General features: G+C 39.8%; 2 protein-coding genes across 3 annotated transcripts; both read right to left on the reverse strand.

The window, feature by feature from the left end:
• On the reverse strand, nucleotides 1–7,805 carry LOC141793487 (uncharacterized). Its single transcript, XM_074674236.1, has 10 exons — nucleotides 7,687–7,805; nucleotides 6,974–7,136; nucleotides 4,557–6,017; nucleotides 4,335–4,474; nucleotides 2,564–2,768; nucleotides 2,376–2,480; nucleotides 2,191–2,235; nucleotides 2,031–2,095; nucleotides 1,825–1,932; nucleotides 1–289 (listed from the first exon to the last, which is right to left on the reverse strand). The coding sequence occupies exons 2-8, from the start codon at nucleotides 7,134–7,136 to the stop codon at nucleotides 2,091–2,093; spliced, it is 2,124 nt and encodes a 707-aa protein (XP_074530337.1). The 5' UTR covers nucleotides 7,687–7,805; the 3' UTR covers nucleotides 1–289; nucleotides 1,825–1,932; nucleotides 2,031–2,090.
• Nucleotides 7,806–11,093: 3,288 nt separating this feature from the next.
• Nucleotides 11,094–25,990, reverse strand: LOC141793799 (trypsin inhibitor ClTI-1-like). 2 transcript variants are annotated; one of them, XM_074674669.1, is made up of 5 exons: nucleotides 25,946–25,990; nucleotides 20,005–20,201; nucleotides 14,651–14,709; nucleotides 12,771–12,883; nucleotides 11,094–11,246 (listed from the first exon to the last, which is right to left on the reverse strand). In XM_074674669.1, the coding sequence occupies exons 2-5, from the start codon at nucleotides 20,054–20,056 to the stop codon at nucleotides 11,189–11,191; spliced, it is 282 nt and encodes a 93-aa protein (XP_074530770.1). In that variant the 5' UTR covers nucleotides 20,057–20,201; nucleotides 25,946–25,990; the 3' UTR covers nucleotides 11,094–11,188. The 2 variants fall into 2 exon arrangements, with proteins under 2 accessions (XP_074530770.1, XP_074530769.1); XM_074674668.1 differs by lacking the exon at nucleotides 25,946–25,990 and having other exon boundaries at nucleotides 20,005–20,238.
• Nucleotides 25,991–26,832: the final 842 nt, after the last annotated feature.

The following is a 26,832-nucleotide window of genomic DNA, read 5'->3' on the forward strand; positions in this document are numbered from 1 at the left end:
CATCTTGTTTTATAACACCCAATGTATTTTCTCATATCAACTTTTTCCTCAGGAAACCTCCACATGTTATCATAAAATATAAACAGCTCCAATATTTTTCTTTTAAGTCAACGTCATCATAAGAAGACTCCCCCAGAAGCAGTCCATACTACTGGAGACCTGCCAGCTCCTCTTCCCTGAAGTCCAGGGCCTCTGGCAGCTCCACTCCTGCTGCAAAGAGGTGCTGATTCCTTTTAACCCCCTCTGTGGCTTTTCTGCAGTCCCCCACAATCCTCTCCTGTGCAGTCATCTATGGAAAAAAAGGAATACGTATTTAATACAACAAATACACGCTTCACCATTTGTCCCAGCTCCCCATGGGGATTAAGACAGATAATTCTACATCCTCATCAGCTGCTGTCTGTGACTGGACTCCTCTTGGCTGACGAGGCTTATCTTGCTCCTCTTCCAAATAATACTTTGTTCAATCATCCAGGTCCATAATCAAATTACATTTTTCCTATTTTTCACAATAACATTTCAGAGCAACTGAGCTGGCTGTTTGATTGGTGAACACAGAATGTACTGATCCACAACAATCTGATCTATCTGGTACAATTGACACACACAAAAGCCTGTTTCCACCAAGCAGTCCAGTAGAGATCAGTACAGTTAGGTATGGTTTGGCTCAGTAAAACCTGGTCCTGTTTGTGTTTCCACAGCCAACTATTCCCCCTCATGATAGGGGCCATGTGAAGCATAAAATAAACTGGACACGTCTGCAGTGCAACTCTGTTGTGCTGCGTGTTGACTGCTTTTGTCAACTTACACTGGCTGTGTGTTCAGTCCAATAAGCTGTATGACTGACAGACAGCTGGAGTCACAGACTGAGGAGTTCCTGCTCTTCACACTCCATTCATAAGTCTCTCTTCATTCATGTTGGGCTGTAAAACCTCAAACCTGTTGACTCCTGGTCTGGCTCTGCTCATTATGTCTGTTTGTCATCGTAGTCCAGCTGATTACAAACTGATTTTAACACAGTTTGTTTTATTTTGAAAGTCACTGGCTGTTATTAGGTAGTTTCTGGTCACAACTTCCTGTCCAGTTTAATCTTTCCTACACTGAATTTATGCGTCACGACTCCATGTCCGTGAAAAGTAGGATGGTTGTGTATCACCTGTGACACGATGGACCATCCATGCAGACGGACTGCAACAGAACAGATCCAGTGTAAGTTGACAGATTGACTTGAATTAAACCTGTTTGATCCGTTTGCCATAATGGAACACAGACGCACTGCAGACGCATCTGGCATATTTCAGCTGAAAGCCGGATGCTGATAGCGGTATCATTTAAATAACAGCATGACAGCACGACACAGTGTACCCCGCTAACAAATCCAACGAAGAAGAAAACCGCAACACAGTAAACAAAGAGCAACAAGGGAAGACATCCAGCAATTTGTCTTCTTTGTGATTGGTATGTAGCTCTTTGTTACAAAAAACAGTCAAGCTTTGTTTCAGAGAAGTCTGTGTGCCACCAGGAGGAATACAGCAGCCGCTGTCACACAGGAAGTGACAATTAATTCGACAATCAATGGTCTGCAGTCAGATTAGTTTAGTCTGGCACCTCTACGGAAGGGTCCAAAAAAGTCGGCTCGTCTTGGTTATTTAGGGAGCTGTCCCGGGATTAGTCACTGGAAACACTGTAAAATGCGTGCCATGCTGTGCCAAGATGAACCAAACTAAGCCGCTTGGTGGAAACAGGGCTAAAGATAGATGTGGAAATGTAATGCATACAAATACACAGATAGATGTACTGAACATGCACATGTCTATGACAAACCTCAGAGCTGGCTTCCACACTCCTTTCCTCAGATGAAAAACAGGTTGTACCTCCCCCCGGAGAGGAGCATGGGATTCTTCCATCAAGTGGACAAACATTTTGCCATCGCTATTATGATGAATCAGCGAGGGGAAAAAATAGAACGTTAATGACACTGACATAAATTCTTTTTGTAGTCAAATCAATGTGTGTAATTTAAGCCTTACCTGCCAAGACCAAAATTTTCCATGAGCATGACACATCACTATTTCAGTAAAGCTGGAATATCAGTCTACAAAAATGAATAAAAAAACAGGCTTATTCTTCTTTATACATTTTTTTATATATTGAAAGGCTCGAAAACTTTTAAAGAGGACATGAACTTACCACTGTGACGTTCCAGGGGGCTCTCGGTACCGTCTGAAGGGTGTGCTGCATATGGAACAATATTTTATGGTCAACAACCAAACAGTGAGTGGGTTTAAATAAATAAAAACACGTAACAAGTTTAAAATTTAACTTATGTTATAAACAGAGAAATATAGATGAACAAAATAAGAAAAATGTCGTACTTGGGGAAAATCCTCGTGCAATCATCTCCTGCTGAACTAAGTCCCAGAAATTTTCAAAAACCACTTTGCCACAGTTATCTCCTGAGGCTTCTTCAGTGTCACCCACTAGAAAAAAAGGGTATTTTAAGACAAAGAAATGTGGTTTTGTATTCTAAAAAACTTCAATTTAAAATAAATGCTAGGCTTACTGGATAAATTGAACACTCCTTTCTTGTGGAGATCCATCACAACTCCTGGAGGGTGGTAGCCACAACGGACACAAGAGACTGAGTAATCGTGGCCAGTGAGGGCCTCAAAGTGGCAGTAAGCGTGGAGGATGGTGTCTCTTAGTGGAAACGTCACATCCCTCAGGCACTCCAGTGAGCTGATCACTTCTGACACAGAGACTCTGTTCTGAAACAAATAATCACATGAGAAAAGTGATTACATATTGTATGTAGATATCTTAAGGCTGGCCCACATGACAGGATTCTTCAAAGTTTTCACATTTAGAGAGCACACTTGATGAGAACAAAAGACAGATCACACAAGATCTCTGTCCTCTGATCTGAAAGTGTGTGGTGTTCAGTTTGGAGCAAACCACACACAATAAGATCCTTCAGAAGAGCTCCAGCTTCTTTACGCTCAATACTCCAAATCTCACATAGTAAAATGTGAATTTTTATATGTAAACAAACATGACGGACAAACGGGAAAAAGCAATGATGGTTGTTTTCGTCTTCTTAAATTTTGAAAAACTTGAGTATTTCAGATAGATTTCTTACTTCCTCTTCAGTCAGTCAGCTGAGTCAGCTTGCATCTTTATTGGCTTTGCTCTGGTACATAGTGGGTCAGAAAGATTTACCCATCATATATCTCTATTTTGTTTGCTTAGCTTTTGTCCTAGAAACTTACAATTTTGGATAGTTTCTTTTAAAAGGCATAGCTTTTGATGTACCTGAGTTCATTTGTTTACTCCTAATGATTGTCGAGTATGGCATCGAAGGGTAAGCACGACCAGATTGTGGCCTTGAAGGAGGCTGGACTGACAATGCAAACCATGAAAAAGGTAAATGTTTGTCTTAGGACTGTTGACAATGTCATGAAACGATACAAGGAGACTGGAAATACCACAAGCAAGCCAATCCCTGGAAGAAAACGTTCACACACACAATGACATTTGCAGACATCAGACAATCAGGCTTAAAGTGATACTCCGGGATGGAACAAGTTGGGTCCTATCACAAGGTTTAGGGCAGAAATTAAATTAGTGTTTTTGTGCAGCAGAAGCCCAGAGCGCTCGCACCAAACACCCCCTCCCTGCTCCTCTGCTGGTTTCCTCTGCACTCAGACAGGGACATATTTTACTTGACCAAAAACACAAATAAACGGACTCCCACCGAAAAAATCTGATATGGGTCTGCATTCATGCTTTATTTAGAGAATTTTCAGCGCGTTACTTTCACACAAAAACACCGCAAAATAAGGCTCTAGTTCTCATCGTGTCTCTTCGTCCTGGCAGACTAGCTGCGTCTGTTTATAACTGGCACGCCGTGCGCGCGGACTGATACACTAAGCGGCGAGCGCCTCGTAGCCAGCTGAGGCTCTGCAGCAGAGGTAGCTCCGTTTTACGACACGATGAGAACTAGAGCCTAATTTAGCGGTGTTTTTGTGTGAAGGTAACGCGCTTGTGTTTTTGGTCAAGTAAAATATGGCCCTGTCTGAGTGCAGAGGAAACCAGCAGAGGAGCAGGGAGGGGGTGTTTGGTGTGAGCGCTCTGGGCTTCTGCTGCACAAAAACACTGCTGTAGGGGTAATTTCTGCCCCAAACCTTGTGATAGGACCCAACTTGTTCCATCCCGGAGTATCACTTTAAGGAGGACATCAGCCCCATTATCCTGTAGTGTGTAAGCGCCTTTGCAAACACCCAGACACAGAACAGTTAGCATCTCTTGGCACCAAAATATTCAATTGAACCTACCTGCAAACTGTGCCTCAAAAACACGCACATTTCAAGGCTTAACATAACGTGGTCGTTGAAATTATGGAGACCATCTGTCCACTCCTGGTATCTAAAGACCATCTTGCAATGTGGACAGCACTTGTAATATGTTGAGACATCTGTTGAGGGAAAAAAAGCTTGAATAAAACTGTGATGTTTAAAAACCATTTCTGCTAAGGGTGAGACCAAGCAATGGCTTACTTTCAATGATCCCATTCATTGTGATAATTTTTCCTTCCTGGGTGATGTTTGATGAATGTCCGAGCTGTACTGACCCCGGGCAGACAGCACACGTCGTTTCTTTAGGATGGAGCTCCGTCAAAAAGTCTGTTACAGCTCTTGGTTTTGTGAGGTCTTCTGGAATTGTTTCAGGGAGTCTTTTGTGAGAGTACAAATACTGCACCAGCTGCTTCACCTGTTGCTCTGATGGTGGGTATGCAGAGCCTGGAGGTTCTTCAGGTGTGGATGGTGAAGCTGCCTCTGTTTTAAAGATGCTTGGATCAAGTTGGAACAAGTGCCATTGAGAAATATTTTTGTGCACACACGGCACTCTTGGTTTCACACAAAGACAGCGCCATGTGTTTTCTGTCTGATTGTAAGTCACCATCAATCTTCCAAGTCGATTGTAATGATTCAACTTTGGCTCGTGGACCGAAAAACAAAAGCGCCCCTGGGTTTCCTGCAGATTGACCTGGACACAGAGAGGCACATGGGTAGCCTGAGCATGGCTTTGTCTTTTGAGACAGTTGGCCTTTTTTGCCTCCCCAAAAAGCTGTAGCTTCACCAAAGCAGTTAAGGTCTCCTCTTGAAGGCACTCCTCCTGGGTTATGTCTGTGCAGTACTGCAGCGAGCGGATGTGCTCGCAGTGCTTTGATAACAATCCACTTCTTACTGCCGTTAAATGAGACTGCCTGCATTCCTCCAGCTCACACTCTACTTTATGAACATGCCCCCATGTTTTATTCTGAGCATGAACTGGCACTGAGAAGCCATGCTTTGTTTTCTTTACTGCATATATGCCATTGGTTGCATCTACACAGACACTCTTTAAATGATCTTGAGCTGTTACGTCCTTTTTTTGTTCGGTATGTTTCCTTTGGATATGTTTAGGGACATTCTTCTGGTGCAATATGAGGCTACAGTGAGGACATTTCACCATTTTGGGCCGCACTTTAGGAGTTATCATATCCTGTGGCTCAGGGATAACCAGTGTGGACGTAACTTGAGGAAGGAGGGTGGTAGAGGGAGGAGAAGGAGGAGAAACCAATGAAAAAGAGGGGGCGACGGGTACAGGTGCAGCTTTTGGAGGAGGAGAGGAAGCAAGTGGTGCAGCTACTGGAGAAAGAGAGGAAGCAAGTGGTGCAGATGCAGCTTTTGGAGAAGGAGAGATGGCAACTGGTGAAGGTTCCTTTTTCAGGGAAAGAGAGGGAGCAACTGGTGCTGGCGCAGCTGTTGAAGAAGAGGAGGCCAGCGATGCAGCTGAGAAGTAAGGAGACGGGATGACCTGGATGGGTTTAGCAGAGGTAGGTAGGCATGAGGAAGGGCTGCACAGCTTGAGGTGTACTTCCATATCAACTCTCCGGATGACAGTTCTGCCGCACAGAGGACAATGGAAATGACCCACATCTCGGCACTGTAGGCTGCAACGGCAAAGAAACACATCTAGAACGAATAAAAGGAAAACAAAGAGATTATTACAGACGTAAAATAAATCAAGGGGAAAATATAACTGGTAGGACTACTGTGTGTTTAAAATAAATGATATCAGACCAGTGTTGAACGAATCGTTCAATACCTGAGAATCACTTTACTGACTCGAGAATCATGATTCTTTGCCCTAAATGACTGATTTACTGACTCAATACAAAGCTCACGGTAGCCCAGCCCCTCACTCACATCACGGGAGAATGGCTGGTACGTAGAATGGCTGAACTCAGTGTATACGGGTCATTAACTCACCCACAGTACATACATATCACTAACTCACTCACAGTTTGACTAAAAGCACATACGAGTCACTCACCAGCTCGAGTGTACGAAGCATTACCGTCTCAGTCCTGGAAAGGTTCGTGACATCATTTTCCTGAATGCCAATTTGTTGTGAGGACAGTTCATTTTAAAGGAGGGGTGACTTTTTGATGACTGCTGACACTTTATTTTTAGTTCACTATTGTTTAAGCTATTTCTGTTTATTTTCGAATTTGTCAAGAGCCTTTACTTTACTTTAGATTTATTGTACATAGTTATTTTTTTAAATGTTGCACTGTTTGAACTTTGTAATTTTTCTCAGTTATATTCATCTAATGTAATGTTATTTTATTTGTGAGTTAGAAAAATAAAAGTTTCTTTAATATATGTTGATCTTGCACTCTTTTTTTCACATTGGAGTGTATTAATTGTCCTTTTCAGTCATTTAGCTGGTATGAATCTCTCTGAAATTTCGATTTCTATGCACTTTCTGGGTAACTGACTCAAGTGATGCAAATGACTCAAAAACCCGATTCACTTTGGTGAGTGACTCATTTAAACTCGATTCAGTAAAAAGAATCAAGTTTCCCATCACTATATCAGACATGCATTTACATAACAGACTGTTTACACACACATATAAATCTTACCTTTAAATGCTATTGCATTCTTTACATGTACATCCAAGTGCCGCTCAAATTTAGGAAAGGGAAACGACTTCAGTTTGGGGCAAATGGGGCAGTGATACTGCTTGCAACACGTTGTGCAGCACTTGACTTTTGGCCTCACTTCAGTAAAAATAGAAACATGCATCTGCAGAAAAAAATAAATAAATGGAACAGTGCATCAGTGAACTGTCTTCAATCATTTGGCCACACAAAAAGAAAAGACAATCAGATTTTAAACAGATTTGGAGCTTGGTTTCTATATAGTACGATTTTGTCATCACAATCCCCTCAGATCTACATTTAAAAGTACATGCAGTTTAAATTCTTTGACAAATATGCCATATCTTTTAAATGGTCACAAAAATAAAATAATACAATATTTAAGTTGTTAGTGGTCATAGAATGTTGAAGGCATTTGAGCATATCTTTGACTTTTTGTGTTTATTCATTTTAATTGTTGACCTTTGGAAAGAATAGTCAACGAAAAACAGCACATTATGCTATCTATACTTAGTAAGGTATTCAACTAGCCCGTTAGGTGTTAGCACAGCCTTAGAAAAATAGGATGGTTTCATTTAATGTAGTTCTGCACTGTTTTTCAGGTTGTGGATTCATCTATCGTATCATAAAGTCCGTTGAATGTATCGAGAAGTCATAATTCTGTCAGTGCTTACTCATAAACACTGGTCACCCACCGTGATTCTCCCTCCAGCTGCGGACCTCCACGCTCAGACGACCCTCTTGGAGCCTCCACTCCTCCACAACAAGAAGGAAGCGACGTCAGAAAACGAAGTCTGCCTCCTCCACCATCAGACGGAAGTGACGTTAGGTTATGAAGTAAGAATTTCAAAATAAAAGTTGCCTTCAAAGTTACGTTGGGTGAACACATTTGGCTTGACTTAAACACCCGCCAACCCGCCAAATGCAGGTGAATTCCAGCTGTACCGGGTAGCACTGCCACTACTACTAGCCACTTTGGCGGGTTGAATTATTTTATCGTAATTTTCTGACACGGCATCTGAAATATTAAACCCATTGCAATATGAGACTATGACACTACAACTCCCATGAGCACTGCCTGCGCACAGTGTTTGCTCATTGGTCCATTCGTGAAGTCTTCTGCTTGACAGCTCCCGGTGTTTAGCGCCTGATAACGCGATTTATAAGTTGTCTCGCGTCTCTTTTGCTCTCTATTGTAAACAGATTCCGGGGTTTGAGCCACAAACTAGCGTCAAAACTACCGTAACTTTTTATAAGTGTAGACGTTTATCGGATGGAGTTTATTTAAGCGCACATTGCCACACTGCTGCGTGGGCGTGGAGAAGGTGTAGGGAAGAGAAACTAGTCACAGACAAGAGGAGCTGTAAGAACAATTTTTGAAGCTCCCAATATACAAGCACTTGTCAAAGATATAAAAAGTTTACTCTGGAAATAATGTAAACAAACCAACTGATTATAAATAAATGTGACTTAGAGTCCAGTGTGACTAATATGTTGTTTTCCTCTTCATGACACAATTTTTGACTGATACTTAAAAAAAATGCATGATTATACAGTGGCTTATAGTCCAGACAGTATGGTATTTACTTTATTACTGAAAAAATACTGTTGCAAAAGAAACCTAAGCAGACAGTGTTTCCAGCAAGATTTCAGCTGGATCGATTGGTGCCAATTTCCTCTACTTTGGGGGATCGGTGATTGGTGATATATACCCCCTATATACAACCCTGATTGGTGTATACCCCCAGGAAGGTCTGACGGCCAGCCATTGTTGTTTTTTAGCTCTGGAACCTATAACTCAGGACGCTTTATTAGTTGTTTAAGTTAAAACATAAAGATTTTATTGTTTCACAGGTATTGATCAATGATTTTCAATAAAATAAGATTGGAAAATTGGAGGTACATGCTGTCAGTTATAAAAACAATAATCAGTATCGACCAAAATTGGTATTGGCAGGTCAGGCTTTTTAAAGATCGGTGATCAGCCAGTAAATTGTGATCGGTGCATCCCTAGTTTTTATCTTTCTAATTAATATTTAACCTTAACAACTTCTTCTTTTCTTACTTTGTCTCAATAGACTGCATATTTTCATATTAAAAGACAACAACCATCCACACAACCGTATCAAAACTGAGCACCTGATGATGACCTGATGGTGACCCACATCTATGTAGTCTTGATTTGAGTGTGCTCAGGGGTCATTACTTTTAAAAAGGTTGTAAATCTATTTCAAGTAAGCTTTACCATGTTATCATCCACTTCAATCATATTAAACTTAATTAACCAACAACAAAATTGTGGCTAGTGAAAATGCTGAGTGGCTAGTAACTCTGGGAAACCCCAGGCCAAAGTGGCTGATGAGCAAAAACGTTAATGTCAAGCCCTGCATGTAATGATCTCATTTTTTATTTCCCATTTCTTTCACACCCTAGCTCTCTTAGCTTAGCAGATGGGAAACAGTTTCCCCAAGAAAACTCTGATTCAGGATTTTCAGTTTAAAGTTTTACTAAAGAATTGAACACACAAAAAATGTACTTTACTCTCTCACACCTAGGGATGGGTACCTCTTTCATTTGAAACAATATGGTACTGATACCCGGTACCTGGTAATAGGTATTAGTACTGAGCGGTACCAATTTTTTGGTACTTTTGTGTGCCAATAAAAATTAATTTATCTAGCAATAAAAACTCAAAGTTTTTCAATTTAACACATTTGTTTCTCAATATATTAACTTGCAATGCCGTGTTCAAGTCCTTCATGGACAACTGTCTGCTCTACCACTCCCTCACAGTCACAGGGATGCATTTAGGTACATAAACATGGTACCTTTTGATTTTACTTGAATGGGCTCTAGAATTTGAGAATTAAATGTAAGGCAAGAGTAGCCGACTTGTTTTGACTTCAAATATTTAAGATGACAGGACTGTACCTAAAACTAAGGGGTTAATCAGGAGAAACTACAAGTTGGGAGTGGAGCCAGAGACAGGGTTAAAAAGCGAAAGAATCCAGACCCAGGTCAGGAGCTGAGTCTGGAGCAGTCTGTCAGGTTAAACTAGTGTTTTCAGGGTGGGAGTAGGCCTACAGGCTCTACATTAACGCCATAGATGAAAAAGGCAAGAACAGACATGTTAACATTATGTCCCAGAGCAAAATCTGCTCAAAAAACTGTCTTTGTTTTTTGCAAAATTGAAGGTTTTTCAAAAGAGTAGCGCAATAATTACATTCCCTTGTAAAAAACTACATTTATGAAGGAGTCATGTAGTTACTAATTTAATTACTTTTTTTGGGAAAGTAACAAATAGCTATTACTAATTACTTTTTAAAAGTAATTTGCCCAACACTGCTGAACACACAAAGAAATGTACATAACTCTCTCACACCAGACTCCTATTAATACATTTAACATGATATACATCTCCTACTGTACCAAAAACCATATGGAAAAATAGCCTTAGCTTGATGCTAACGTATGAGGGAAATTGCATTAATATGCTTGCAGTTAGCATACATTGGTATAACTTGTGTTTTACAAGAGAATTTCAACTTTTATCACAGAAACATAAAGATTACTCTTTGTAAACAATACTGAGGACTTTAATTGTCAAAATACAAAAAGATAAAAGGCCTATGGCTGACTTCAACACAGGAATTAATAAGGGAATCCATGAAGAATCAGATTGATATCTTTCCACAATAAGAAAAAGTCTTTTTTTTTTTCTTGGATCAAGACTGTTCTCCATGAGCACCATCACCCACTGTGGTGAGGGCGGGAATCTTCCATGGTACACATTTGTTTTAGAAGCCACTGAACAGAGAGCAGGTCTTATTTTTAACTCTACTTATCTTTGTTAAAGATAACTTTTCCCAGGATGCAAAGCAATGAGTTCATGTATTTATTTGTTGTTTAAAAGGTGACAACAATCAAACTTTGTGAACTCAGTTTGTCTTGGCACATTCTGGTTCTGTCCTGCCAGTCATCTACCAAGCAGAGCTAACGTAACCTCACTCTTCATTTTATTGATAGACTCTCAAGTTTGAGCAAAGCTGCACTTCAGAGCCACAATTTAAACAAAAACACACACACATACACACACAAAGAGACACAGGATCTGAAGCAGTGTAAGATTTTATTAAGTAGGGGAATTACAGGTAACTGGTGGAGCCCTCTTTTTTAATAGCAGAGGGTGTGTGTGTGTCACTCTTCAGTTTCACATCTTTCTTCTTTGCTGATTCTCACAGAGACATTCCTGTCCCTGAAAAAGAACAAAGAAAGTTCAGCAGTGAGTCTTTTAAAGAGTGTGTTTGAAGATGATGACATCTTTGTAGAAATATTGTGAAGGAAATCAGAGGGTGGCCACTGTGCTCATAAAGAGATGGACATAATCAGCAACACTACTGACCATGTCCACACTAACTGGAGACCTTCAGCTGAACATGTCAATGATTGTGGGCTGATAGTCACCAGTTAACGGGATCACACTTCATGCTAAAACACCTGAGCTGTCTGTGGCTGTGAGTTATCAAATGTGTATCAGCCTCAGTGGTGATCTCTGTGAGCCTGACCTCATACCTTCCCTCCCCTCCCTGTTTGTGTTCTCCCTGCTCTCCACGCACGTTCGACATCAGCAGTGTTTATGAGCAGTGTTCTTCCCTGGCTTTTGGATGCGTTTTTCGAGTCTTCCTGTCACTAACGTTCACCTGTCTTTCCTTTCTTCCAGTGCCTCCCTCAGCGACTCCTGCAGCTCCAGAACACCCTCACTCAGCCATCTCTTCCTCTCTCAGTCAAAACCCGGATCCAGCTCTCATTCCCACTTTTCAAACCTGACAATAAAAACCCTGAAACCTGCTTATGGCTCTGTCTTGTTTTTGGGTTCCAACTAGGACAAGGTGGTTGCACAAACCGTAACGGCCTGACTGTAAATACGTCACATTAACTGATGAAACTCTGAATCCAGGTTTTACTTTGTGGAGTTGATAAAAAAAGTTGGTTAAAAAGAGGTTCTGACCAAACACTTAGGACTCAATATGGAGAGTAGATAACAAGAGGAAGTTTGAATGATGATCAACAGAAACTGATTTCATGTTCACAGTTAACCTATGGTATATCATTAAACTGTTAACTAAGATAATTATCAATCCTAAACCCCTAAATCATCATAATTTGGATATATTTGGAGCAGCTCTCTGTCTGGACGGAGTTTTCTGGATCCTTTATGATGGCCCAGGTCTCAGACTGACAAGGTCTGTGTGAAGGTCTTTCACACAAGTTCATGTTTTTATGTCAGTCTGATAAGCGTTAACAGATAATGCAGTCATTAGCGTAGAGTGAATTGTGTGTTTAAACTCCTGATTTCTCACCAGTCTAGTGAGATATTGTCATTAATCATTAAATGACATTAGAAATGTGTGTTTTATTATGTGAACACCCTCACATCACTTGACCAACCATCGCACTTCTTAGCACCAGGTAAACAGCGTTTTGCACCAGGTAAACAGCGTTTTGCCTACACAGCAGTATAAACCAGCCTTTAGTGTCCTATAGAGTCCTTTAGAGTCCTTCAGCCTGACTGGATTTCTGTCCTCACATCTTCTCCAGTCCATTTGTTGACAACATTGTAATTCGCACTTACTAGTTCCGAACAAAACCTTTACCAGTCGAGACACTGATCATTTAGTTTGTGTGTGTGTGTGTGTGTGTGTGTATGTGTGTATGTGTGTGTGTGTGTGTGTGTGTGTGTGTGTGTGTGTGTGTGTGTGTGTGTGTGTGTTGTCTTTACCTGTTGTGAAAGCAGAGCATACACTCATTGCTGTAGGTTTTTCCATCGTCACCACACACAGGTTTATATTCCCGAGTGCAGATTGGAATATCAGTGCTGTTGTCACACCGGGCCTGACAAAACACACACACACACACACACACACACACACACAAACACACACACACACACACACACACACACACACACACACACACACACACACACACACACACACACACACACACACACACACACACACACACACACACACACACACACACATTTAATCAAATTTAGATGTTAAGTGGACCTTATAATCACAGATTGTGTCCAGGAGTGTGAGAAAATAGCACTCTACAGGTGACAGCTTTCAACACTCCTTGAAACACACTGTGATTACTTCATACACTCTATCTACTTTACACACACCCTTTGACTCCATTACACACACCCTTTGACTCCTTCACACACCCTCTGATGCTTTCACACACCCTGTGACTTCTTCACACACACCAACTGACTCCTTCACACACACCAACTGACTCCTTCACACACGTGTGCAATGTAATTGTGAGTTGTTTAATCAAAATGTGCGTCAGTGTCTGAGGAAACTCCTACGAGAGCAGCGCAGTCATGTTTATGTTTAGTGTTGTTCTTCTTGCTGAAACTTTGTGTGTTTGTGTTGTTTTTGGCACCCCCTGTGGATGATCATTTACTGATTTTGTTCTTTATGTGTTTAAAAAATTGCATACCTGCCAATATTAGACTCTGACAGAACAGATCTCTCCACCTCACCACAGTGTTTTTTGTGTTTGAGCACAGTGACCCTATTTATCATGGTCATCTACTTCCTCTTCCAGGGCAAATTGGCTTGCACTGATTGCCTGATTGTACCAAGATTTTCAAAGTCCTGCCTACTCCAACCGCAGTCTGATAGCAGTCTCATTATCCACATGTGTCAGTTGAGCTATGCTCAGTCTGTTCTTGGTCTGACTAAGCTGTTTAAATACACCTTAATAGTCAGGGCCCATATGCATGACCAGCCATTAGCGAGGAAAACAGACCATTTGTGCTAACGATGAAACAAAAGAGTTTTAGGAGACACATTTTTTTTCAGTGAACAGATGAGATGAGTTTGATTCACTTTTTGCTTTTATACAATGTGTGTGATGAAATATCGAGTTCATAAACTGCTTTAAAAGTTCTTCACCAATGTACTGGGGCTTTGCAGCGGAGCTGGTTTCACAAAGCTTTCTGAGTTTTCTATTGTGCGCTCAGAAACACCACACACATTTCCTCTATTCAAGATCACCAAACTTTCTCTTTCTCTTTGTTTACCTGATTGACTCACTGATAACAGCTGTTTGTGTATTCTTGTAATACAATCTCCATTTCTTCCTCTGAAAAATGTCTTCCTTGATCTTCTCTCAGTCAAACTGTTACTGCTCACCAGGTTTATTACTATTTATGAGTGGTAGACATGTGCAGTTCAATTTTGTTTAATGGGGTTTTCCAGAAGGTTCCCCTTAATTATGACATAATCTGCACCTGTGTATCTTTCATGGTGCAGTTAGGTAACTGGACAATTATTTACAGTAGTGCATTCCATAACAGAACATTAGGACTAATGGTGGTGTTTGTTTAATGACTGAACGTGCATACAGGCCCTGATCTCATGATGATGAAGCTCATAGTTCGATTTTTTAAACTGCATGAAATTAACAGACTGAGAGTCCTTGATAAGCCTTGCTATAGTTCTCCAGCTCTAGTGTGTGTGTGTGTGTGTGTGTGTGTGTGTGTGTGTGTGTGTGTGTGTGTGTGTGTGTGTGTGTGTGTGTGTGTGTGTGTGTGTGTGTGTGTGTGTGTGTGTGTGTGTGTGTGTGTGTGTGTTATCTTACAGCTCTGGTTCCAGAGACTTCCTGTCCTGCATTTGTAGCCTCGTCCTCCTGGGACAGGACTGCACAGACAGAAAGATGAGAAGATGAGACAGAATAAAACAGAGTCACTCCTCTCCTTTAATGACCTGAACAAGACAACAACCCCACCCTGTGACACACTTTAGATATAACCCCACACAGTAAACGCTAATCATGAAACTGTGTAATTATTCAGCCATTAACTCTAGATTACTGGTAGCTTTGTTAGACAACATGACACACACTGCCTGACTGATATCATCATGGATGATCACAGCGTCATGCATCTCAGCTGTTTTCATCCCCGTCGTCGTATCTCATTTTGAGTTTCCTGCTTTTTGTTTTCAACTCACTCACTCTTGTTTCGGTTCCCTTTTCCTCCTGCTCCTCTGTGTCTCCACTTCCCTGATAAACATGACGAGCGGGACGGGAGAACAATAGCTTAAGGGCCATTCTCAATTTTACCCCATAGCCCTTGTTTTACCCCTAAGCCCAAGTCTCCATAAGGTCATGGGGGAAGGCAAGGGGGAAGGAGCACACAGTGCTGGCAAAGCAGGCAAACTAAGACCTCACTTGAAAGGAAGGGGTATGACAAATTTCCCATGATAGCGAAACTGCCAGCAAAAATGATACTCATGTTCTTATCAGATATCCAATCCCTTGCTGCTCCATGCAAATATTAGCCATGTTTTGAATCTTTGGTTTTATTTTAAAATCATGTATTATAATGATCCAGCTAACACTGCTATAGTGACTGCTATAGCTATCAGCTGGCTATACTCTCCAGTGGGGCCAGGCAACTGTGCCTGAGTGTGACACGGCTTGAATGGCCAGTGTGACTGCACCCTAAGTCAGGCATTCCTCTGAGCTAATGCCGGCCTAAGGGCCAACACTAAGGGACACTGAGCAAATCCAATGACCAGTGCGTTGCCCAAACAGCCTCTTCCCCGGTGACAGGAACAAAATAGATACAAGCAGCAGCTACACCAGGCCCAGGTGATTATAAAAATCATTTTATACATTTTAAATGTCAAGGTACAGCTAAATAAGCTTGTAGAGTAATATTTTGGTTTTAGTTAAAGGATAAGTTCAGTTAATACAGCTTTTACATTGTTTATAGAATGAAGTAGAACAAAATTCTCACCCAGAAGGTTTTCCTGATCCAAGCAGTGCTTCAGGAGATATTTAGATCCAAAATCGTGCTGCAGACGTCCGTATAATGGGATCCATCGGGGCATAGACAGCGCCACTCCTAAAACTGTATTAATCGTCCAAAAACTCTTGTTTTACACCAATATTCCATCATGGTCCGCTCCAGGTTAGTCCTCTGCTGCAGTCTGTGTCACTCCAGACAGCGCTGTGTGGCTTTACTGACCTCTCAGCTGACAAAGACTTTGTTTACGTTTGCCCCTCTGCGCATACGCAGTACTCTCTGGAGAGCTGACTCCACTTCCTCCTTTCTTTGAGGGGCAAACGTAAACAAAGTCTTCATCAGTTCAGGGGTCATTACAGCCACACAGCGCTGTCTGGAGTGACACAGACTGCAGCAGAGGACTAACCCTGAGCGGACCATGATGGAATATTGGTGAAAAACATGAGTTTTTGGATGATTAATGCCGTTTTAGGAGCGGCACAGTCTATGCCCCGATGGATCCCATTATACGGACGTCCGCTGCACGATTTTGGATGTAATTATCTATCGAAGCACTGCTTGGATCAGGAAAGCCTTCTGGGTGAGTATTTTGTTCTACTTCATTCTATAAACAATGTAAAAGCTGTATAAACCAAACTTATCCTTTAAGTTTTAGCTTAAGTTTTTTTTAATGCTATGTTTTACTTAAGTTTGATTTTTATCAAGTAAAACATTTCTGTGTCACACACCTCCCAAAATATCTAACTGCCAGATGGAGATGCACAGGCCAACAGGGGCTCATAGTGTCTTATGTACAAAAATAGCACTATGGGCCAGTTGTCCAAAGAATTTAATCCAGATCAAAATGATCCAGATTTGTGAATCCCATTTCTTGCTATCCAGGATCAGGTAATCCGTCTCAGTTTTATACCGGCTTTTCAAAGCAACATTGGATTGGATCACTGTGATCTGAACACACAGTTTTTGAGATGAACAAATCCAGATTACCAGTGCTCTAAATGAAACAACATACCATAATGTGGGCTACCAGCTCTGTAAAGATCAACAGGTAAAAGAACCAACATGGAGTCACTGCGGGGTTTTTTTATTTTGGGAAAAAAAACAAAAATATCATAAACATCCACTTTTATTTTGATTTTCTTTTATGACCCCTCAGCTGAGCCACAACAAATAAATAACAAATATACATTTTAAAAAATACAAAGTGGATACTTTGAAAAAAGTCTGAGATATTAAAAAAAGAGGCTAAATGTCCATTCTATTCATTCATTCATTCATTTTCTGAACCGCTTATCCTGTTCAGGGTCACGGGTGTCTGGAGCCTATCCCAGCTGTCATTGGGTGAGAGGTGGGGTACACCCTGGACTGGTCGCCAGCCAATCACAGGGCTGACACAGAGACAGACAACCATTCACACACACACACTCACACCTAGGGACAATTTAGAGTGACTTACCGTTGCGCCACTGTGCAGCCTGCAAAATGTCCAATTGTGAGCAAAATTTAAAAAATGTTCAGGGTCCTTCCTCATCGTTGTTAAGTTCTGCTTTTAGAAGGTGGATCTGAAGTTTTCTTCTGGTTTGATGCAGTTTGCTCAGCTTGATTTGTTCCTCTACCAGGAGTTTCTGTGCTTCTGCTCTTTCATTTTCTCTTTGATTTTACTTTACTTTGCTGAAAGGCTTCAATGGTAGCCTAAATTAACTTTATCTACTTTATCACAGTGATGGTTAAACAAGTCAAATGCAAAATGCGATTAAAAGTATCGAAACGAAATTGTAAAAATGTTGTTTATTTGACCAATTTGAAAGTTTTACTTTATTTTCTTCCTGAATTCCACCTTGACATCCTGCCCCCTGTTGGGATCAGGATAATCCTGTTTTTTTGGATCAAAGTGACAAACTGAAGGATTGATCTGGACTTAAACTAGGATTGGATTATGTGATCTAATCCAATTTCGAAATCCTTCTTTCCCTTTTGAGCAACCCATTTTCAGAATTTAATCCAATCTGATAACCAAAATCTGGTTGGATTGAACAACTGGCCCTATATGATAATATATGGCTCATCACACACAGTGATGACTGTGATAACTGTGTGGTGAGCACCCTTGGCAGAGAAAAGGAATTGGTGAAAAAATATTGTCAACGAAGGAAACTAATGCAAACTAATCTGGTTTTGTATCAAGGAAGACCTGGGTTTGTGAATCGCCACCCCCTGCAGTTTGGGAGCAACGTTCATCCAGGTTTGACATCATGGAGCAGTGTTCTAAGTGGCCTTTCATCAAACTGGTTGAATACCAATCACAACTCCCATTTACACCTGAGGTGTCTCACTCCCTGAGACGAAGGAAGAAACTAAATTTATCCTTTGACTAATGAAACTGACAAAAATAGTTACACACAGTGACTGGGATAGATAACTTTAATCTGATTACTGGTTTGGAAATGGTAAGGTGTTGGATTACTCATTACGCACTGAAAAAAGGTGGTCATATGAGAGTAACGCATTACTAAGTAACAGGTTAGTTCACTGTAAGCATGAAGCTGTGACTGTCAGACTGTCACATGTTTACAGTGAAATCCTCCCACCCCCAACAATGAGGAAACAAAGATTAACACACACTATCTGTGACCCACAAACATGTCCGACCAGAAACTGTGTGAGATCACATTGAGCACTGTTCAGAGGAATGTGACCCAACGGAACGTCTGGGCTTTGTGTCTGTGAAAAGAAACTAAAGATCAGGCTTCTGAGTTTAAAACCATATCTGGGGCGTTTCCTCCATCCCACAGCATGACTCACTCAGTAGAAATAACTATTAACTGAGGTCTGGTGGTGGTAGTTCAACTCTCTAACCCTGACCCCTTCAAAGCTGACACATTAATGTCAGGTGTCAGTGCTTGTCTCAATCTGTAAAACCTGATAAGGTTCAGTCATACACTCTGTGGTCAGTGTTTATCACCTTTACAACATTCACAGTATCTAAATACTAATATTATTCCGTCAGTCTAAGAATAAATCACCAAGTCCTCCTTCATGACCTCATTTTCATGAGTAAACACTTCATCTCTCCTCCTACTGGAAACAGATTCAACAAAACACAACAACAGGACCAGGAAATCTGCTTTGATTGTACAGTCTCTTACATTGTGTGTGTTTGTTTAAAGGTCTGTAGTTTTAACAGTCTGTCTGTACTTCTCTCTGATTGTTACTTTAAACAGCCTGTGGTTGTTCCAGGCTGAGTCGAAACACATTGTAACTTAACCTCTTAATACCTGAGCTTTTGTCTGGTGTGAATTTTTTAATTCACCTTGCTATTTGGGATAAAAAAGGCCTGATAAGTATAATGACTAAACTTGGTTTTCATACGGGAAGTTTGATTACTTGTGTTGTGAGTTCCCTATTAGTTGTAATTAGTGTCGTACTAAGATACATTGTGTTTTTTTCCACTAAGATGGGTGTAATGTTGAAGTGGGTAGTGTCCCTAAACGTGGCTGAAAGGTCAGAGTTTTAAAAAGTAAAGTATCATGGGTCTGAGAGGCGGAAATGTCCACAATTGTGAACGCTGTGTCTTAAGAGGTTGAACAGTCTAAATTCAAACATTTTGTGATTCAGAGTCTGAAGTTAATTTTTTGTATTATAAATAGTCTCCAAGTATTTTGTAGTCTAAAGAGAATTCAAACGTTTTACAGCATAGTCTGAATTTAAAACATGTTATTGCTTCAAGAGTTCCTCTTTAAAACATTTTGTATCATGAAGAGTCCTACCATAAAAGTTGAAACTATCATAGTCTAATTCAAAAATCTAAACTTTTAAAGGAAGTCTAAATAAAAACATTTTGTAGTTTAAAGAGTCTAAATTTGTACACTGTAGTTTCAAGAGTTTATATTTAAAACTTTTTTTTAAATTTAAGTCTCAATTTTAAAATCTAAAACATCATAATTAGTCTCAATTCAATCATTTTGTAGTTTAAAGGGTTTATATTTATAACCTTTCTTAGTTTTAATTCTCCCAAATTTAACACTCTGTGGTTTAAACATGTCAAACATGTAGTTTAGAGAGTCTGAATATGAACACTTTGTGGTTTAAAGAGTTTAAGTTTCATCATGTTAAGAGAGGCTGAAGTTAAAATACATTAGAGTTTGAACAGGTGACAGGTAATAAACAGACTGAACAAACTGACCTGAGACGGAGAGCAGCAGCACGGAGCAGAGCAGCAGCACAGGCAGCTTCATGATGCAAAGTGACGACGTGTTTCTGAGCAGCACCTGCTGGCTTCTCACCGACTGTTCTCTTTGATTACACAACCCGTCTGTCCTCCCACTGATCAGCTCTGATTGGCTGCTGAGTTAAAAAGCCAGGTAAGCCTCCACTGGCCACCTGAGCCACATGTTTACACAGAGCAACAAGAGCAAACATCAAGATGTACACAGAGAGAGAGAGAGAGAGAGAGAGAGAAGGAGAGAGAGAGATAGAGAGAGAGAGAGAGAGAGAGAGAGAGAGAGAGAGAGAGAGAGAGAGATGCGAACAGAACAGGTGGAAGTTTCCTTCACAAAGAGATGAATTAAGGAATGTTTCTCTGAGCTACAGCGCCCTCTGCTGGTGTGTCAGTCTTCATGTGACTGATCACTGTGTGTGTGTGTGTGTGTGTGTGTGTGTGTGTGTGTGTGTGTGTGTGTGGACCATTCTACTGAATCAATTCAAATTCAGAGTTGAAATTTTATATATATATATATATATATATATATATATATATATATATATATATATATATATATATATATATATATATATATATATATATATATATATATGTATATATATATATATATATATGGAACTTCCTCCTGTGGGTCTAATAAAAGTATTCATCTATCTATCTATCTATCTATCTATCTATCTATCTATCTATCTATCTATCTATCTATCTATCTATCTATCTATCTATCTATCTATCTATCTATATACTTATCTTTATTTTTTCTAAATGTATTAACATTAAAATTTAAATATATATATATATATATATATATATATATATATATATATATATATATATATATATATATATATATATAGATATAGATAGATAGATAGATAGATAGATAGATAGATAGATAGATAGATAGATAGATATAGTTATATATAGATATATATAGATATATGGAATTTCCCCCTGTAATAAAGGTATCTATCTATCTATGTATACAAAAAAAAAATTACACATATCTTAAATATATTAACATTTAAATGCTATCTTATTCTTGTACAATGTATAAAAAGAAGTGATGTCAAATGATTGAAAAAATTTATCAAGGCAGTCACATGTCTATTCTGTGTTTAATCATGATTAATCACACATTTCCCTTGGGCTAAATAAAGTCTTTAGATACAATCCGTCCATTGAAATACTACAATTGACCTGACTTTTGTTTCGAGCCGTGATTAATCACAGGGTTGCTGTGGATATTAATAATGTTTCATTTTGGATAAGCAAACAAAACATAGAAAGGAAACTAAGTGTTAAAAGTGTGGATTCAACACCTTTAACAGTTCATGTTAACAAATCGAAAAAGCTTTGTGCTTCTTGATGGAGCCTTGGACGATGCATCTTGAGAGGCAACTTGTAAAACCTTTGTAAAACCTTTGTAAAAACCTTTGTAAAAACCACGTCATCGTCAATATTAATGTGTCTGCAGTTTGTTGCAATCCACTTTGCAGTTGAGTCAATTTGATGAGGCCCTCAAGCAGAGGAGAAAACTCTTTCCTGCAGAGTGTGCAAAGTACTTTATGTTGGTCAACTATTCGGTTTTTTTTTTGGTTTTGTTTTTTTTTCTACAGTTTCATTTTCTTTTAATTTTATTTTTGTACTCAAATCTACTTGGACAAGCTTTCCAAAATGTGTTGCCAGAGACATGCGATTTTGAGTCATTCTGCCCAGCGGTTGAATTAATTGAGTTAAAATTTTGAATCAGATTAACCATGATGATGGGATTATTCTGATTAATGCTTTAATTTTGACAGCCCTGATAAAAATTGATCATATTGACTCCATAAGTCATCAGTGCTTAAACTAATCATACACTTAACTGATCATAATCATAAGATCTTGTTTGATGATTCAGTACATTTTATTTTTCTCAAAACAGCTTTTGGTTTTTGTGACTGCACTTTTTTGGTAGTGTCCATACTGTTCACAAATCAGAAATCAGAAATCCTTCATTAATCCCAGGGGATGGGGAATCTGCTCTTCACATAATACAGCAGTTGGAAAATAAGATGCAATAGTAACAGAAAATAAAATAAGAGTTAGATATACAATAAAATAGGCAAGAAAGTATAAGTAAATGCCAAATGAGTGATGATTAATAAACCAGATAAAAACAATTTACATTAAGAGGTAAAAAAAAATGGTTAGATAAACTATTTTAACATGTATTGCTCGTAATAGACAGTGCTAAACAGGTTATGAAGATGTATAAAACAGATATTGCACTTAGTGAACTGCATTTGACAGATATTGACTGAAATAACCTGTATTAGACAGATGTTCCACTTAAGGCAATTTTCCCTTGGGGATCAATGAAGTATTTCTGATTCTGAAGACAGGTATTTGCACATTAAAAACAGATATAAGTTTATCAACCAGTGTGCAAACAGGTTGTTCAGTTTTTATCTGAATGAATAAGTGCCAGTTAAATTAATAAAATAAGTGAACCCAGGTTTTTAGTGTGTGGTGTTCAAAGGGAGAAATTATGAAGCCTGGTGGCCACAGGCAGGAGTGCCCTGTGTCTCTCTGTGGTGCTTCGCTGCTGTAGTTACAGAAGAACTTTGTTTGAGGGTGGCATCAAAATCAGTTATCACTTTTGATTTTATTTTAAGTTTTAAATAGGGTCATAATCAATTAAACACAACATTTTTTAACATTAAAACTGGCTGTATACAATAAAAAATATAACCACTCACAAGAAAATGGAGTAAAACTTGAAATTTCATAAATAACAGCCTGAACAAATTTTAAGAAATCCACACAAGATTTGTTGTTGTTGTTGTTGTTTTGTTTGTTTGTTTGCTTTTTTAGACACTGGATACACTGAAATAACAAAAACATATTACATCTACAAAATGAAGAAATAAAAAAATGTGTTTTCTAAAAAGTCAGAGGTCAGTGTTGGTGGTTTGATTCCTAACAGTGTGATCAACATTTCAGTCTGCGGGCATTGGGAGCAGGATGTTAGGATTGTCGTGTACTTTTGGCGTGTGTCTTGCTTGCTTTTGCTCTCCACATTCACTGTTTTTCATGCATACACTCATCAGTCCTGCTGAGACTGCATACAGAAAAAGAGCAGCCACTGAACAAACTCTTGGTTTTTAAAAATTAACTTGTCAACCTTGATTTTTGTTTTGTTTAATGGCCCCGACCCAAAGTCTCTGATCCCCAAAACACCTTATTGTACATTTGATTAACATTGTATCAGTTATTGAGTAAAAACATAGACTGTAAAAAAAAATGTACATCATAATGCTCGTCTCGAAGTGAGGTCACCCCAAAAACTGCTCCCCCTGGTGGCTGGCTGCAGTACAGGTAAAAAAATCTGACTCTCCAGTCATTCTGGATGGGCTGTGGTCAAACTTTAACACCAATTACAAAAAGACAAGTTTTAAAGCAATAAAAAAAAATAAAATGCTTACAGCCTGTTTTTGACCTGACTGACAGGTGGGCCCCAAGCGGCAACCTCCGGTCTGGGAATATGAGACGATGCGGAAGTACTAAAATCTGCTGTTTCTCCAGTGTTCGCTTGAGGCTGGCTCTGGAAGTACAGGAAGTCACATACACACCAAGCCAAAAAAAAAGCCATTTTCAAAGCAGAAATTAACCTATTTACAGCCTGGTTCATAAAACGTCTCCTGTCTGAGTCTAATTTTACTACCGGCTCTCACTGTACGGGAGGTGAATTTTTTTCTAACGCGGCCGTTCAGAGGATATTAAGATCGCGAGCTCCCTCAATAAGAGGCACAGCTGAGGGTCACGTGACGGCCGGCGCCCTATGGCTGTAGGCGAAGCCCTTGCCATTAACAATATGGCCGCTATAGCCGATGTGCTTCATTTTCCGTTTCAGAAACAGACGGGTGACGTCGGCAAGACTACGTCCATGTTTTATACAGTCTATGGTGGGCCCCTGTAGTTGTCTGTCAGTAGTCTGAAGTCCCGCCTCTTTACCTCCTCCTACCATGACCAAAGCAGGGCTGAGTTCAGCACTGAGTTTATTAAATGTAAAAAGCTGATTTGTGCTTTGTCTTCACATGTCACTGAGGAGCCATCTACACTACAACAGTTTTAGGATGAAACGCAAAGAAATTGTTGGGCTGGTCCTCTTGTTTACACTGAAAAGGTGGTTTAGCCGACCTAGAATGGAAACTTTTGAAAACAACCTCCACAGTGGAAATTTCTGAAACACAGCAGCCACCACTGCATTGTAAACAGGAGTTTTCAGAGAAAAACTGTTGCTCAGCTTTGCGCATGCACATACGTTACGATCATCATGGATTACTGTGTTATGCTTGTGTTGATGAATTTGCTGAATGTACTGACTGCCTTTCAACAACATGTGCATCTATTGCACCCACACACTTTTTGAAATATGGACTAAGTCTCTGCGACGTCACCCGTCTGTTCCTGAAACAGTGAAGCTAATCGTCAGATGCCATCATAGATATGACGCTAGCTTTGAGTTTCCTTATTAAGAATTATTGGGGGCCCTTCAGTTAGCTGAGCTGTTCTCTGATTGGACAACCAGAAAATCCTGATATCTTCTATAAAAATGAGTCGGAAAAAAATTAACCCTTGTACAGTGTGTGCTGATAGCAAAAATTAGCGTCTCAAGCCAAACCCAAGTCGTTTTTTGGGATGTACGTATGTTTTTCACTGCCGTAAGAGTCTGGGTTCTTTTTTTGGCTGGGTGTGTACATGGTTACTGGTCTTTCTGTGGCCAGCCTCACATGGATTCTTGATGAACAGCAACTTTTCGCACTTCAGCATAGGCTTCATTTTTCTAAACCAGTTGTTGCCCCTTGGTTGTACCACTTCTGCAAACAGCATTGAAAATACAGCAGATGATCAGCCCAACTGTTCTTAGACGGGGAATCACCAAACAATGGATAAGACAGTAATATGGCCACCTACATTCCTATTATGCCTACTACAGTGTTTCAGCCCCTCAGTGTTTTCATCGAAATGCAGATTTCTTTCACAGCTTTTCTTGTGTTGGGTGAAACGTTGCCTTGTGAACGGGGCCTTAGTGTGTTGGCTGTGGAGGAACCTTGAAATAAGTTTTTCTTGGAAGTAAGATACGAACATTGTGGATTCAGAGTGATGATTAAGTGGAGGTGTTCAGGCATGTATGGGTGTGTCGTACCTGTCAGTGCAGCAGGAACATACCATAGGACAATAATCAGACATGAGCTCACAGGAATCAGCACCAAACCCAGCCTCACAGCAGAACCCACGGACACTCTGTTCTCTATCCTCTCACAGAACAGTTATATTAGCAGAAACACTTGGTTGCAGTGATACGGGTTTGGCCTTGCGTCGGGACATGGCGGCCTGCTACGCAGTCAGACCATCAAACACTCCTAACCTCCTCCTGTGTGTGTTTGTGTGCGTGTGTGTGTGCGTGGAGTTAATCTAGTTTTGATGAATCTGTGACTATGATAATCTGATGTGAACTGAATCTGTTATGGCTGCATGTGTATCTGCGGTGTAAATAAAAGGCACACTTTTTGCCAGGAGAGTAAATAGCATGGTATTTCTCATGTGTATGTGTAATCAGGAAGTGTGATCAAAATCTGATTCCTGGCTCTAAAAAATGTATATATATGAGAGTTTGTTTCACTGAGCAAAGATTTCTGAATGCTCCAGAAGACATACTTCATATATCCCCCACTCTGAGCCCTGTCCCTGCTCTGGCATCTGCTAGTTGTATTTCCTGTGTGTTTAAGGGAAAACTAAACGTGTGACTGAAACCGCAGTAAAGGCCCGCCCTGCCCCAACAGGCTGATAAGCCCTCTGACGTGCTGCTCCGTTGCTCAAACTGGACTTTCTGGATTGTATTTGAGTTGCTCACCTGTCCCTGAAGCAACATGCCCACAGTCATGCAGTCCCACCCTGTGCTGCCTTCAGGTACCATCTGCAGAATAGGAAAAAATTGGTACAACCTCGTTCTCTGAATGTGGTTAATCCTTGCTGCAAGTCTTAATCAAACAATCAGACGGATCTTACCTGCTAATGTTGTGTTACCTTATATGGAATAGCCTTATAGGTGAGATACTTTGGCACAGCTGATTTTATTGGCTGTGTAAACATTATCTCCCAAACTTTCAAGTTAGACACACAACAACCAGGGGAGTGTGTGAGTGGGGGCTTGATGTCTGATTGGCCATCCTCAGTGTTATTCCAAATCTGCAAACTCTGATTGGCTGTTTGCCTCCTATTTTTGATTAAGATCTGTTATTTTAACAATGCCACAAAAGTAGTGTCTTTGACTTTTAGCTGTAAGGCATTTCCTTTTTTAGGCACTTTCAACACAAACTTCATTGAACAGATGTGTAAGAAATATGTCCTGTATATGAATGGCCAAAAAATAGCATCCATGGTTAATAATTGGTTACAGAAATATTGTCAATAAATTTACTTTGTAATCCTTTCAGAGTTCTTCAAAATGTGAATCTGGACAGCCTTCTTCTTCTTGAGTAAATAAATTGTTTGTCACTGTTATATATATATATATATATATATATATATATATATATATATATATATATATATATATATATATATATATATATATATATATATATATATATATATATATATATATCAAGGCGCTATGAAGACTATCTGGAAAGGCTGGAGTTTTTCTGGGATAATTACTCCATTTCCCGTGGGCACTATCATCCATTGTCTAAAGACATGACCCTTGACAAGCTGTGTTTACAAAACCACATAACGCAT

Source organism: Halichoeres trimaculatus, unplaced genomic scaffold (assembly GCF_033239565.1).
Source record: "Halichoeres trimaculatus isolate MK-OKI-2021-1 unplaced genomic scaffold, fHalTri1.1 fHalTri1_scaffold_7, whole genome shotgun sequence".
NCBI lineage: Eukaryota > Metazoa > Chordata > Actinopteri > Labriformes > Labridae > Halichoeres > Halichoeres trimaculatus.

What these genes read in the sequence shown, in the direction of transcription:
- LOC141793487 (XM_074674236.1), bottom strand. Translation starts at nt 7,136, where the DNA reads ATGCATGTTTCTATTTTTACTGAAGTGAGGCCAAAAGTCAAGTGCTGC. An exon ending in AATGAATGGGATCATTGAAA is followed by an intron (nt 4,475 to 4,556) that starts GTAAGCCATTGC and finishes TTCCCTCAACAG; the next exon opens with ATGTCTCAACATATTACAAG. An exon ending in TGCACGAGGATTTTCCCCAA is followed by an intron (nt 2,236 to 2,375) that starts GTACGACATTTT and finishes TTCCATATGCAG; the next exon opens with CACACCCTTCAGACGGTACC.
- LOC141793799 (XM_074674669.1), bottom strand. Translation starts at nt 20,056, where the DNA reads ATGAAGCTGCCTGTGCTGCTGCTCTGCTCCGTGCTGCTGCTCTCCGTC. An exon ending in GCTGCTGCTCTCCGTCTCAG is followed by an intron (nt 14,710 to 20,004) that starts GTCAGTTTGTTC and finishes CTGTCTGTGCAG; the next exon opens with TCCTGTCCCAGGAGGACGAG. An exon ending in AAGTCTCTGGAACCAGAGCT is followed by an intron (nt 12,884 to 14,650) that starts GTAAGATAACAC and finishes GTGTTTTGTCAG; the next exon opens with GCCCGGTGTGACAACAGCAC.